Source organism: Xenia sp. Carnegie-2017, unplaced genomic scaffold (assembly GCF_021976095.1).
Source record: "Xenia sp. Carnegie-2017 unplaced genomic scaffold, XeniaSp_v1 HiC_scaffold_13, whole genome shotgun sequence".
Taxonomy (NCBI): domain Eukaryota; kingdom Metazoa; phylum Cnidaria; class Anthozoa; order Malacalcyonacea; family Xeniidae; genus Xenia; species Xenia sp. Carnegie-2017.
In genome coordinates this window covers 8,446,622-8,461,775 of record NW_025813436.1, presented here as the reverse complement: position 1 = coordinate 8,461,775, position 15,154 = coordinate 8,446,622, and the positions used below count along the sequence as shown (strand labels likewise).

The window sequence follows — 15,154 nt, the reverse complement described above, 5'->3', positions numbered from 1 at the left end:
ACGCCACTTGCATTGAACGCTATCTTGCTATTTAAATTTCTCATAAATAATTCCAAATTATGCACATGTTCCTCCTAAGAACACAAAATCATCGTCAACACTCGTAAATTCATCGGTTCATGTCGTAGCGTATATCATTGATTAAAAATGCTTTAGATGTTCCGTGTCATTTAAAGTGTGTGCATTACCAAGAATATTTCTTCTGTCACGTAGCTTTAGTCAACATACTTAAAATGTTGACATTTCGTAAATCGTTGGTTACATCTAAAAAACAACATAAAACATCCTTAATCTACTATTGATAGACGATTTCGTGTAGATCATCATTACTATGACATGTGTAGAAAGATTTATGTACCATCCTCACTATGACATAAGCATAAGGAGATCAAGTACATTGATTTCTTATGTACCATCGTCACTATGACATAAGTATAAGGAGATCAAGTACATTGATTTCTTATGTACCATCCTTACTATGACATAAGTATAAGGAGATCAAGTACATTGATTTCTTATGTACCATCCTCACTATGACATAAGTATAAAGAGATCAAGTACATTGATTTCTTATGTACCATCCTTACTATGACATAAGTATAAGGAGATCAAGTACATTGATTTCTTATGTACCATCCTCACTATGACATAAGCATAAGGAGATCAAGTACATTGATTTCTTATGTACCATACTCACTATGACATAAGTATAAAGAGATCAAATACATTGATTTCTTATGTACCATCCTCAACATGACATAGGTATAAAGAGATCAAGTACATTGATTTCTTATGTACCATCGTCACTATGACATAAGTATAAGGAGATCAAGTACATTGATTTCTTATGTACCATCGTCACTATGACATAAGTATAAGGAGATCAAGTACATTGATTTCTTATGTACCATCCTCACTATGACATAAGTATAAAGAGATCAAGTACATTGATTTCTTATGTACCATCCTTACTATGACATAAGTATAAAGAGATCAAGTACATTGATTTCTTATGTACCATCCTCACTATGACATAAGTATAAAGAGATCAAGTACATTGATTTCTTATGTACCATACTTACTATGACATAAGTATAAAGAGATCAAGCACATTGATTTCTTATGTATACTTCTCACAATGAAAACTCCATAAAGGAGAACAAGAGGCGCTTTTTTAAACCCAGTCTATAATATACCTTGGAGAAAGTTTACAACATAAGAATCTCGTTCGTTTTTCTTGCATTTAAAAATAACGACAAGTGTCATACGATGGTCAGCATTTGCCAAAAAATATGTCATTGGCGATCGTTCATCAAAAAAATAAACAATCTTCTCTTGACTTAAACAATGCTCATTATCCTGAATAAGGGAAACGATCGATGGCATGAAAGTTTTGGGACAATCCTGTGAATAAAATGACAGAGAAATGTTTGACTGAAAGCCTAAAACTACTACTTACATTAAAAATAACTACTTACATTAGGATGACTAAAAATAGAGGGATAAGAATGTATCCCAGTGGGTAATTCAACCTTAACACGAGGAAGATGATACCCAGGAGCTTTGTAAGAATCACTCAAACCACGTGTGTCCAACAACAGAATAATATAAGAGGCATCTGAGCGACGACAAAATGTATTAATTCTAAAAAATAGTATCACAGTTCAACCCACACTACCTAAACACATTATCTTAGTTTATATTTTACATAGGGTAAAGACTGTTCTCATTCTCTGTTGTTCATTCATTACTACCTACACTGACACACATTATCTTAGTTTATATTTTAGATAGTGTAAAGACTGTTCTCATTCTTTGTTGTTCATTCATCACTACCTACACTGACTTACGTTATCTTAGTTTATATTCTAGATAATGTAAAGTCTGTTCTCATTCTCTGTTGTTCATTCATGATTACCAACACTGACACATGTTATCTTAGTTTATATTTTAGATAGTGTAAAGACTGTTCTCGTTCTCTGTTGTTCATTCATCCCTACCTACATTGACACACGTTATCATAGTTTATATTTTAGACAGTATAAAGACTGTTCTCGTTCTCTGTTGTTCATTCATCCCTACCTACATTGACACACGTTATCATAGTTTATATTTTAGACAGTATAAAGACTGTTCTCGTTCTCTGTTGTTCATTCATCATTTCCTACACTGAAATACGTTACGATTCGTACTTGTTCACGTAGTCAATGCTAGTTTTCGCAACGAGGGTTTTCATTTCAACCGGTGATGACTGCTCACTAAGTGTGGCATGAAAATAGAGAGAAAATTTGGAAACAAGGGAAGCGTGAAATCTTGCAAGCCATTGAAACAGTAAAGGCACTTCTATCTGTCTTCTAGAACCACCACTAAATCTTTTCTTTACTCTAAGGGATCTGGTAAATGACTAAACAAAGAGAAAATATCATAAAAATTTCAAATTGTCAATTATAAATCTTTGTGACATAAACGTACATTATATGATAATAAATATTTCTCACAACACCAATTTTTATCTATCATGATCCTTGATGTCTAATGGTTGACTTTTTTTAATTCCTTCTTATTATGATTAGTAGATTTTTAAAAGTGTCCTACATCAAATGCTAATGAAAATCATTATATGGAAACAACAAACAAACAACAAACAACATTTGTATACCGGCCAGTATTAATCCCCGCCAGGGGGGTTGACCGGTCCATGAATTTTTCTACGCCAAACGTCTCTATCTCTCGCCATATCTCTCGTTATACCCATCGCCTTCATATCACTGTTCACAGCATCCATCCATCTCTTTCTCGGTCTACCTCGTTTGCGAACTCCATCAACATTCATTTGCAACGTTCTACGAATTTCAGCACTTTCTTCCCTCCTTTCCACATGCCCAAACCACCTCAAACGCTGGCGCCTTACCCAATTCTCGATACACTCAACACCAACTCTTTCTCTAATCTCTTCACTTCGAATCCTATCCATCAACGTTACACCACACATCATCCTAAGCATTCTCCTTTCCGTCGACGCCAATCTTCTCAGGTCCTCTGCTTTCGGCGCCCAACACTCTGCTCCATATCCCAAAACACTTCTAACACATGCCTTGTACAATTCTCCCTTCTGCTTCAACGAAGTCGACTTTCCGCACAACATTCCCGACAACTCTCTGAAACTCCACCACGCTGTTTGAACTCTGCTTAAAATCATTATATGGAAATCACATCAAAACTGTTTTATGTTGATCCTGTATTACAACACAAACAAATTATTCTCACTCTAAAATTTCAATAAAATTCCATTGAAAGAGTAATAAAGTAACTCACATCTCTTACGGAGGACGAAGGTAGCGTTTTATTCCAAGAAAGGAGTTTTGCTTTGCTTTCATGTAAATGTAATAGTGATGGTAAAAATTTCCAATCAACTAAGTCACATTGTGCTTGCAACAAATGATGCAGTAAGTCCATTTCAACACTAAAATGCAAAAAAACATAAATCACAAGCAGATTTTCAAATGCAAGAATAGTTCAATTGAGATTCACTAGATATAAATTGTGCCCAAGACTGAAAAATATTTTAATGTAAAATTATTATCAAGTGTCACAGATAAAATTCATATACATTGGGTGCAATAATTAAAAACAATTCCTGCTTTATGAGTGTGCGATCATGATTTTGAAAAATTGCTATGTATCACAACACAACTGCAAAAAAGCTATGATAGATTATTTCAGTTTTTTTTTATTTTTTTGTTAATGATAGTTACCTAAAGGAAGTCTTTACTGGGTCCAATATTGGATGATGGAACTTTTTTATGTTCCTGCAAAAGATCAATATGTAATGTTCATATATCAGTCATTATTTCAAATAAATTACATTGACACAAGCTTACGCATTTCTAATTGACATTACAGCTTGAACAATTTCCGAGTAAGGAAGAACAGGATTGCTAGTCGATGTATGTAAATTCAATGTTGCTAAATTTTCATAACTGTAATCAAAATAAAGGTCACGGAATAATCATTTTTATTCAAAAATTAATCTTAAGTTGATAAAATGAGCTTTCAATACATTTTCATACACTGTTGTCTTGCTTGAACAAATTGAGTGAGATGTCGACAAAGTTCTGCCAACAAACCACGGCTTATTACATCAGACATTAATGCTTCATTGTCTTTAGTAGAAGACAATCCAGAGAGCTTTTCTACTTCGCATTCAATAGTTTGGTAGTCCGACAACAGAGACTGAAATATGAAAAAAGCTTAATAATAAACAAGGACTTGAACAAAATATAAAGTTTAAATGTTAGCTAGAAGTACATCTTTTCTGAAACGCTTCTTAACAAGAAAACTGCATGAGGAATACGTCTTTTCTGCTTCTGCAAGAGCACATAAATTGTTGATTAAAGTTAACCAAGGACAAGTGACGGCCAGTTGTCCTTTCTTCAAGTTACTTTCTTTTTCCTAAAGCAATAATCATTTTTTATTTAAATACAACACAAAATGAATGCAGTAGAATTATGTATGACGGTTTTCAACGTACTTTCAAAGCAAGATCCTTTGCTTTGTCAAATCCAAATTGACTCAGGACAAGAAAATATGTTTCAAGAAATGCTTGCTCAACACTTACAGCAAGCTGAGGAGAGCATGGACGAGACCCAACATTGCTTTCTGCAAGAGAAAAAGTCTTTGAAACATGCAATAGTATTTTAATATGATAATAACAGAATAAGCACAACGTAATTATAAGAAGAAAAGATTTAACAATAAGATTAACAACACAGTCTAGTGATTAAATTATCTTGGATAAAATTTGTCAACCGATAAATTTAAGCCGTACTTGTAGAAGGAGAAAGCTTTCTAGAAGCCATCCTAGCGTATCAAAACGATTCAAGGAGCAAACTAAATCATATTTTCACATTAAATTTGATTAAATTACACTTTTTAGTTATTATCAATTTCTCGCCATTTTGAATGCAAATGTGAGCCTTCAATGCACACCGCTGGAAAGTCTTGTGATGGTAAATGATAAATAAAAAAAAGTTTATAAACAAAACTTCTTTTTGTATGAAAAGTAAGTTGTTTTAGTTTCTTTTTTCTTTTTAATTACTGTAGTTTCTATGTTTTTTTGCAAAATTCATTTATCGATTGCCTGATTTAAGTTTTTGATAAAAATGAAATTGTAATGTTTTATATTATTATATTTATACCTACGTGTATCTACTTAATATCTTTCTAAAAGTATTTCAATGTCGTACTGTTTTATATAGTTTACTGCATTAGTGAATTGTTCTTGTCTATTTGAATATTTGGTCAGTTTTTTTAACTGTACAGTACATTAAAATATTAAACTTTCATTTTAATTTAAGCAAACAAGACGATTGGCCAAGAAACTAACTTTTGTGAATTGTAAAAGAGCGATGGACGCTAAAAGTGATTTTGATGGAGGTAATGGTTTATCGTTTAATACAGTTGAAAAATTGCTTTAAATTATATAAACTTTTCGTAATTCACTAGAGTACATTGGGTGTTAAATGTTTCGTTTTATTTTATTTTATTTATTTCAAATGGAAATGGAAACTCCTTATAACTACTTTAATTATGTTAAATATAAAGTACAATGTAATGCTTGATATTTGAGATCTCTGATATTTAGCCAAAGTTATGAGCCTAGCTACAAGTCCACTTTCGGCCCAGGCTAATGCAGTGAGAGCTGAAACATTGCCATGGCAATCATATTTCAGGTACAAATATGAGTATTTGTGATTGACAGGATTTCGAATACAAGTTGATTATTTCTTTCTTGCAAATTGGTACTGATATTGTATAGAGGCCAAATGATCTCGGAGAAAGATTTTAATGTGATATCTGACTTTGATGGTTCGGCCAAAAAACAAAATTATGAAATGGTTAAATCTACTCCAGAAAAGGTTCTCAAAGTTTATGATTACTGAGAAAATACCTTTACTTTGCACAAAAATATGATGATGTAATCTTCTTTAACAGGTTTTTTCAACAATATTTTCATTACTGGGTCAGCTTGCTAAAGATTTAAATGTTCAATATCTATTGACATTGTTAGATGACATGATAACAGTATGAAATGTTTTTGTTTGATTTACTTTCAAAAAAGTTGTGTATTTAAACACCTAATTTTCTTTTTCAGAAAGATTTTGAGTGTTTTACTCTACTTCACAACTATAAAAACAAGTTAGTATAGAAGTATGCTGAACACTTTAAAAGTTATTTTTTGCAAAATAAACATCATTGTGTATCGTAAAATCTTTAAATTTTTGTCTTGCTTCATTGTTTGGAAACACAGAAATCAAGCATATCCTTGGTCACCATTCTTTACACTTCTTCATAGACAGGACGAATTTATTGTTTATCAGGTGAAGTTTTGTTTTTTTCAGGAGAAATATCAAAAATCTCTTTAAAAACATCAACTCATTGAACGTTGTGTCATTACTTGAACAAAGGATAATATACTTTTGCAACAAATGATATTTTTTAGTCAGCTAGACTCATTGCAAAATTGGCTTGTTGGGGAAAGTCTCGAATGACTCAGAGTGAAGTACGGAGTTATTTTGACTGGCTTAAAGGTCGACTAAATGCTGTTGTAAGTTTAACGAACATTTTTAGTTTGTCGTACTTATGGCAATACGCTTGAAATCATTAGTTCTTTTGATTCAACCGTTTAAATTTTACTTTATAGAAAAATACTTACCGTGAGAGCGTTGTGGAATGTTTTCAAATCATGCTTAGAATCGATGAATATCGTTTTACTTTTGTGGAAACTGATGGTATCACTTGGTAAATTACAAATGCACCATCGCAATCTTTTTCTAAAGTTGTGTTACTATTAAATATGACTTGAATGTAATATTTCTTTTTAGTTTAGTCATGGTTTTGGTTCGAGATAACATTGGCTTTCAACTACAATATCAAATAATATTTTGTTTATGGCTTCTCAGTTTTAATCCAGTCGTTGCGGCAAAAATTAATGAGTACGTTGAATGTATTGAATTGAATAGCCTTTGTTTCGTAAACACTTCAATTATGAGAGTTTTTTAAAATATTTTTTGACAGGATTAATGCTGTTGTGCAAACACTTGCTGACATCCTGCGAGACACAGGAAAAGAGAAAGTCATTCGTATAATCTTGGCGACGCTAAGAGTAGGATATTTCGTACTTGTAATAAACTAATTCTTAATAATGAATCAATTAATAAAGTAATTCTTAATAATAAACCAATTAATAAAGTAATTCTTAATAATAAACCAATTAATAAAGTAATTCTTAATAATAAACCAATTAATAAAGTAATTCTTACACCCAATTAATTTATAATTATGATATTAGTTCTTGCACACAAATCATCACCTCAAATGTAGCACAAATTCTTGCACATATTGTGACATCAATTTTTCATTCAATTCAAAGTTTTTTCATTTGCTATTTTAATGTTAGAATTTACTGGAGAAACCAGAAGAAAAAACGAAAGAGGCTGCACTGGCAATGATTCAATGCAAACTAATTCCTGTAAGAAAATTATCGAATCCTGTATAATCCTCATATATCTGTCTCAATATATGTTATTAAACTTTTTATAAAATTCAAGTTTTGATTGATGTTTCTTTAAACTACCAACTGTCTATGTATACATAGAGATTTTTTATTGTAAAAATCTTTAACCGTCTTAATACTTTATTTTTTTTATATACAGGTTATTGCTGTCTTAGTGAACAAGACATGGGTGGATGAAGATATTGAAGTATGAATATGATTTTTTAAATACTTTACGCATACTCGAACATAATGAGAATCTTTTCATTTCTCCATAGGAAGATGTCCAATTCGTTCACGAGCGGCTAACGGAAAGTGTACAAGATTTGAGGTAATCAAATGTCTTCTAAATTTTTCATCGTTTATTTTTTTGTTTGTATTTTGTTCGTCTTTAGTACATTTGACGAATACGCAGCTGAAGTTCGGTCAGGTCGACTGGAGTGGAGTCCTGTTCACAAATCCGAGAAGTTTTGGGTAAGAAATTCATGCACAATCAACGAACATTACCATTATATTAGGGTTACTTCATTTAAGGATTGCTTATTTAATCGTATTTCAAATAATTTCAGCGTGAAAATTCTCAAAGACTCAATGAAAAGAATTATGAATTAATAAAGTAAGTCTTAAAAACTCTATTCGTCCCCGTAAGTACGTACATCTACGTCCATCAGGCTAATCATGATTGAAAAACTGCGTTTTTGTAATTTGTTATTTCATAATTCATTTAGGATTCTTACAAGATTGTTAGACACCTCTCAGGATCCTTTAATTTTATCTGTTTCTGCGCATGATGTTGGTGAATACGTGAGACACTTTCCAAGGGGAAAAAGGTCTGTTCTTTGTTGTTTTGAAGGTTTGAAAGTCAGTATTTCACATAGTTTCATGCAATGTTGATAAGTACGGGTTAATGTAGTCCTGAGAACTGTTGGTGGTGTTGTCGTCTGACGTTTCGACATTCTTATCGGTAGCAATCTTTAGTCAAGATGACTAACGCTAAGATTTTCATAAAAGGACTCAACATCAACGCCAAACAACAATCCTCAGGACTACACACAAATATTCAACTATTCCCGGATTAAAGCATACACTTAATTGAAAAGTATAGTTTAAACGTTAACTTAAACAGGAAAGCTCCTTGCATTTAAGTTACTGAATGAAATCTAATAAACTTAACGATGATCACTTCATTAATTCAAGAGTTTTAGAAACTTTGGGATGTAAGGAATTAGTGATGAAGAGGATGGCGCATAGCGATCCGAATGTCCGTTACGAAGCTTTGTTGGCAGTACAAAAACTAATGGTTCATAACTGGTAGGGCGTTGAATTCCCTGGAATTGTTGTAAACAAAGCGTTCAGAGAGTTAGCTAAAAGCACTTTCCATTTTTGTTGTTATATTTTTATATTGCAGTTTTCTATGCTTACTGTCTTGATGCTCTAGAACGCGTAGGCAAAAAAAATGTGTTTATTCTTTAGGGAATATCTTGGAAGGCAAATAAATCAAGGAAGTTGATCATCATGATAAACTGAATGGAACTTCAAATTTTCAATATCTCATAATAAATATTTACGTAAATTACATATGAAAACAATTCGATCTTTTTGTGAAGGGAGGAGTGGAATTATTTGTGCCATTTGAAAGGATGATTAAAGTTTGCATAATAAACGATTGGAGCTGTAAATTTTACTTTATTATCCATCATAATCAAGGATATTTACAATCAATATTTTTACAACATGTTAATATTTTCATCATCATAAATGTCTTTCACTACTGGAGAGCAAATTCTAAAACATTCATACACTGAGTTGCTCTTTTTTTTGATTAAACTGCTGGGTCGACGTCCGATGATTTTTCGTGAAAAACTTAGAGCTTTTGAAACTGAAACTTCATCACAACTTGGCGTCTTGTAAGCTGTGTGCAGATTTTCTACGAGGTAAAGTACCATCTAACGTATTTCTCACGTGTTGAGTTTCACTGGATTCGGGATTGGGAGAAAGTGATCTCGCCCGCTGTTTCATTGTATAGCGGTATATATCAGCACGAACAACTTGCATTTGATTGAGTTCAGGCTTAAAGAGAATCACATATATCTTGGGTGCAAACATACATGCAAGAAGATCCACGGCAGTCGCTAAAATAGCGACACAAATATAAATGGCAAAACGATCAAGAATACTTCCTGTGAAGACGATAATAAACGAAAGCCATATTACTGAAAATGAAAACATAGCATAAGTAATCAAACGTGCTTCACTAAAGTTGGCTGGAAGGGAACGAGCACGAAATGCCATTATTGCACACACCATAGATAAAAGCCAGTTGTACAAAAGTACAGCGGTATGCAGATCACGTGCAGAATCATTGCAACCGATAGGTACAGCGGTCTCTCTTACGAAGGATTGCAATTTAATAGGATGCACATCCACCATTACAGCTATCAGAATAGCTTCAATAACGAGCAAAACGAAAACCATAAGAAACTGAGTCTTCATTGTAACCAGGGATTTATCTTTGATGTTGGCCACAACGTTATTAAAGATCTGAATGAGTCGAAATGTTTTGGTTAGCACCAGTGAAGATGCTAAAGTCATGAGTAAGCCAAATGCTATAGGCTGAACATGACAAATAGACGTATTTGGACGTCCAATATAAAGCAATGGTAGAGCAAACATCACAGTTATAGTTATGAGAAGGAGCAAAGAGGGATATCGTGATGCAGCTTTGACGATAGGGGTTTTACGATGTTTATAGTAAACACCAAACATGGATGACGTCACAATTACTCCGAACACAGAAAATGATGTCAATACGGCAGCAGTTGCCGAATCCCAACGGATAAACTCTTCTGGTATGCGCAAGCATCGCGTTCGATTAGAATCAGATGTAAAACCGTTAGGACATTCCTCGCATTGGTTTGGTCCGATACCGACCTTAAATTGTCCGGGTGGACAGAGTATACAATCCCAGCAACAAGCAACATCACTATTCACTTGATACATCCCCGGGGGGCATGGAAACGAACACACCGAGACAGGGGTGGTGTTTCGACCACCGTTCCAGTAAATGGGACTCCGAATTTTCAGTAAACCATTGGACCAACTGCCAACGAACACAAAACTTTTCCCTTTTTTATTTTTGTTTGAAGGTTGAAGGTTGCTGATGTTGTAATAGATCACTAAATGATGGAGAATATGTTTTATGAATTTGACATTTAATGTAATCGTAGAGGGACTAGCTTTGACGTTTTGACGACTAATTAAATCGTTTACTCAAAAAATAATAACTCATCAAACAATTATAATTTCATGATTAAATAAAATCATTCACATAATGTGATTATACCTTCTGGATTTCCATCTTCATTGTAACTCAACAACCTACTACTGGATCCAGTTCTATTCACCTGTAACATATACATTCTTAACCTTTCCAAGTCAATATTCTTTATATAACTACTATTGCAATTCTCGTAAGAATATGGTTTTGTTTCAGTACAATTCATGTACTCAACTAATCCCAATGCAACAGTATAAGCAGCATCCATAATATAAGAGGTTTTGCTTCTCGTTAGATTCAAAGCAGTTACGGTAAAATCATGTTCGCGTACATACTCTAAGATCCAAGGGTTTTCCATGGTTAAGTCGAACTTTCTCAAATGTTGTTCAAATAAGGGTACAGTGGGAGTATGTGTAACGATACCCACCATACCACCCACTGTCGATAAATCAAAATCATAAACGCTATCACTGAATCCCCAATCCTCGGTGGCAATCCACGTTTTCCCAGTTAATCCTTGTTTTTGAGCTTCTTTAAGCACAGCAACAGCTCGTGGACGCTCGCAAAACAACACAATCACGTTGGTTCTTTCATTTTTTTTTAAATCTCTGATAATACTCCGAATTTCTTGTTTCGTGTCTTCCGAGCTAATGTTGAAATGAAAGAGCCGTTCTAACGAGATACATATGTTATAACGTCGTGCTAATTGGTTAAAGACCTCCACTCCACCACGACCATAATCTTCATCTGTCGCTACTGTTGCAACATATGACCAGTTGAAATGTTTCACGATATCAACCATAGCACGGGCTTGATAATTATCTGGAGGTATGGTACGCATGAAAGTCCTAGAAAGTTTTAAGTACATCATTCGCAAATCATTTTGATGAATAATAATGCTGGTTTTTTACTACAAACATAAGTTCGTTTATCGTACACTGATAAACGTAATTTTAATAAAATTTTAGATAGTGTAAAGACTGTTCTCATTCTCTGTTGTTCATTTATCACTACCTACACTGACACACTAACATACACACCTGTATGCTTCCTTGTTGCTCAAAGAGACACTAGTACTAGAGTAGCTAATTTGTGGAAGTGATGATACGCCAGCAATCGCATTAACACGTTGCGATATCTCAGAGCGTGCTCCACCAATCAAAGTGACTATGTACGGTTCCGTGGTATTGTCGTTGCAAGAGCACTTTTGAGAGCTATTTCTGTCTGGCTTTCGAGATCGAAGCAAAGTATAATCCAAAGCAGCTTCAAGGGCGACGTCGACGTTATTAAGTGAGTCCCGAATATCGTAGCCCAATGTCAAATTAGTAGCTGGAAAAAGATTTTATGCAGACATGAAAATTTGTTTAAACATAAAGTCTTAAGTTCTGGCGTGTCAAGTGAAGATGTAATTAACGATTTGTTAATTATAGGAATTAAGTTTCTAAGTAAAAAATCAAAAAAGGAAAAATATATTCAACATTACACATTACAAAGCCAAGACAATAAAAAAACTGTGACATCTGTCACTATAACAAAAAAATGGAAAATCATAAAATAATTGTATATTTTGTTTAGGATAGGACCAGACACTATTTCAAACATGGTAACAACTTTTTACCATTAAAAAACCCAGGTCTCATGGCCTCGACAGAAAAGCGTAAGGTCTCGCTCCATATAACTCCAGCGTTGTTCAATCTGTAACACCTCGGTATACGGTCGTGGTCAAGAATATAGGAGTATTTAGGAACACGTAGATCACACAGTGAGTCATTAGATTCACGTATGTGGATTGGAAACAGTCCACCAATTCGGATGTCACTAAAATTACTGACGAAGGGCCTTGGAAACTTTGCTTGTCCACGATTCGAATTCTGTTTGCTGGACGATTCACGCAAGAGAACAAAGATAGTAAATGTATAAAACAAGTTCATTGCTGTAAAGAAATATCGTTGACCTAAAGAATGATAAAAATCTTGTTTACACAACACACAACTTAAATTATATCACATTTATTCGTTATAATAATACGTAGAGTAAAAGGCAAACTTTATAAATTCCTAGCTTTCCTATGTCTACTTGTTGTAGTGTATCCTCAAATCATAGATATAAAATTTTAAAGTAATGAAATGACTGTACATAAACTCTCTATTTCCATATACATATAAGTTTTAGTCAGTTCTTATGTGTATATGCTACTTTAAGCCAAAACAACACCCATCGGGCTTCAGATTGAATCTATGAGACTATGACATATATTTCAAAACAAACAGAAATTTATTAGTATCACACAAGCTGATGGTTTTTTTAGAAAGAGGTAACAAAACAGACCAAAATATAGTGGTTACCTGAATGGCCAACGTTATATACATGGGGTTTTATCATAGGTTAAATCATAGCTACGCCAGTAATATTTCACTCGATCTACACTACACCTACTGTATGTTTTTAATAGCGTTTCATATGATCTGATAGTCAAATCCAATAAATAAAACGACACTGGATCGCTTGAGCAAGAGAATGTTGTCAACTTTTGAACATAAGTATGTAAAACTACCAATGATATGAGATGAAATAAATTAATTTTCAAAAACATGACTATTAAAGAAATTGATACATACAACCAATCTTACCGAGGACGTTGTTAAATATTACGACAAATAGATCGACAGCGTCGAGTCAAACAATTGCATAGATGTTTGACTTTGTCTTCATGCAACTGACAACTTCAACTTCGTAAAAATGTAATGACGATCGTTTGATATATCTAAACAACAACGTCTGCAAAAAAGCGATAACATTTACATCGTTAATTTTAAGTTATCTGAGCTAATATAGTCAACATAACGACAAGTCAAGACCGGATATGTATGTTAGATACAGTCTAATGAGTGCATGAAGACAAAGACAACCAACTGTATCTATGATTGGGAATACAGCCGAACAAGAAGAAAAGGAAGTTATAATTTACATTGATGTCATAGATATATGTGAGCTGAAGCGAGACGTAAATAGCTATATATAAGTTTGTTTCCTAACAAATACAGAATTTACTTATGTCTTTTTTATTTGATTTTAAAAAATCATTTTGTTAAACATAAATGTCATTATTCCAAATTTTCATTATTAGCAATCACACAATAAGTGTTTTTGAATAAACTATATGTAGCTCAAATGTGAAATGTCGAATCTTTAATAAAAGTTAATTTGTCCTCCAAAAACGAATTGGGCATAGTATAGATTATTATCCGACTGTTCCATAACCTAAAAATTAAAGCTTTGCACCTGTTTTGTCATCTGTCGGCAGAAACACAGGCCCTTGGAAAGTGTCTCACGTATTCACCAACATCATGCGCAAAAACAGATAAAATTAAAGGATCCTGAGAGGTGTCTAACAATCTTGTAAGAATCCTAAATGAATTATGAAATAACAAATTACAAAAACGCAGTTTTTCAATCATGATTAGCCTGATGTACGTAGATGTACGTAGATGTACGTAGATGTATGTAGATGTACGTAGATGTACGTACTTACGGGGACGAATAGAGTTTTTAAGACTTACTTTATTAATTCATAATTCTTTTCATTGAGTCTTTGAGAATTTTCACGCTGAAATTATTTGAAATACGATTAAATAAGCAATCCTTAAATGAAGTAACCCTAATATAATGGTAATGTTCGTTGATTGTGCATGAATTTCTTACCCAAAACTTCTCGGATTTGTGAACAGGACTCCACTCCAGTCGACCTGACCGAACTTCTGCTGCGTATTCGTCAAATGTACTAAAGACGAACAAAATACAAACAAAAAAAATAAACGATGAAAAATTTAGAAGACATTTGATTACCTCAAATCTTGTATACTTTCCGTTAGCCGTTCGTGAACGAATTCGACATCTTCCTGTGGAGAAATGAGACCATTCTCACTATGTTTGAGTACGCGTAAAGTATTTAAAAAATCATATTTATACTTCAATATCTTCATCCACCCATTTCTTGTTCACTAAACAGCAATAACCTGTATACAAAAAAAAATAAAGTATTAAGACGGTTAAAGATTTTTACATTAAAAAATCTCTATATATACACAGACAGTTGGTAGTTTAAAGAAACATCAATCAAAACTTGAATTTTAACAAAAGTTTAATAACTTATATATTGAGACAGATATATAACGGGGTGTTTACATGAAACCAGAATGACTTTCATTTCCAATTGAAACAAGATGTCAATCCACGAATGACTTTCTCTTTCTCTTTTCCTGTGTCTCGCAGGATGTCAGCAAGTGTTTGTACAACAGCATTAATCCTGTCAAAAAATATTT

The 15,154-nt window shown here is 33.2% G+C and overlaps 3 protein-coding genes and 1 long non-coding RNA gene across 5 annotated transcripts; 1 reads left to right on the top strand and 3 right to left on the bottom strand.

The window, feature by feature from the left end:
• Positions 1-7: 7 nt before the first annotated feature.
• LOC124433442 (KICSTOR subunit 2-like) lies at positions 8-4,966 on the bottom strand. The gene is made up of 11 exons (XM_046983211.1): positions 4,829-4,966; positions 4,532-4,659; positions 4,309-4,452; positions 4,061-4,233; positions 3,882-3,980; positions 3,756-3,809; positions 3,316-3,463; positions 2,193-2,404; positions 1,479-1,644; positions 1,197-1,404; positions 8-264 (listed from the first exon to the last, which is right to left on the bottom strand). Exons 1-11 carry the CDS (start codon positions 4,857-4,859, stop codon positions 206-208), a joined length of 1,422 nt encoding a protein of 473 aa, XP_046839167.1. The 5' UTR covers positions 4,860-4,966; the 3' UTR covers positions 8-205.
• Positions 4,967-4,999: 33 nt separating this feature from the next.
• On the top strand, positions 5,000-9,221 carry LOC124433443 (V-type proton ATPase subunit H-like). Its single transcript, XM_046983212.1, has 19 exons — positions 5,000-5,062; positions 5,358-5,436; positions 5,645-5,732; positions 5,819-5,918; positions 5,995-6,084; positions 6,155-6,198; positions 6,311-6,380; positions 6,503-6,607; positions 6,704-6,801; positions 6,885-6,995; positions 7,078-7,165; positions 7,460-7,531; positions 7,716-7,763; positions 7,834-7,886; positions 7,951-8,029; positions 8,125-8,171; positions 8,284-8,385; positions 8,753-8,866; positions 9,029-9,221. The coding sequence occupies exons 2-19, from the start codon at positions 5,409-5,411 to the stop codon at positions 9,063-9,065; spliced, it is 1,374 nt and encodes a 457-aa protein (XP_046839168.1). The 5' UTR covers positions 5,000-5,062; positions 5,358-5,408; the 3' UTR covers positions 9,066-9,221.
• On the bottom strand, positions 9,222-13,815 carry LOC124433441 (extracellular calcium-sensing receptor-like). Its single transcript, XM_046983210.1, has 5 exons — positions 13,463-13,815; positions 12,451-12,786; positions 11,873-12,161; positions 10,899-11,680; positions 9,222-10,731 (listed from the first exon to the last, which is right to left on the bottom strand). Exons 2-5 carry the CDS (start codon positions 12,761-12,763, stop codon positions 9,446-9,448), a joined length of 2,670 nt encoding a protein of 889 aa, XP_046839166.1. The 5' UTR covers positions 12,764-12,786; positions 13,463-13,815; the 3' UTR covers positions 9,222-9,445.
• Positions 13,816-14,128: 313 nt separating this feature from the next.
• LOC124453969 lies at positions 14,129-14,854 on the bottom strand. Of its 2 annotated transcripts, XR_006951284.1 has the most exons (5): positions 14,802-14,843; positions 14,679-14,731; positions 14,535-14,613; positions 14,393-14,439; positions 14,130-14,240 (listed from the first exon to the last, which is right to left on the bottom strand). It is a non-coding gene; the product is annotated as an uncharacterized LOC124453969 (long non-coding RNA). The 2 variants fall into 2 exon arrangements; XR_006951287.1 differs by having other exon boundaries at positions 14,129-14,240; positions 14,535-14,731; positions 14,802-14,854.
• Between the last annotated feature and the right edge of the window lie 300 nt (positions 14,855-15,154).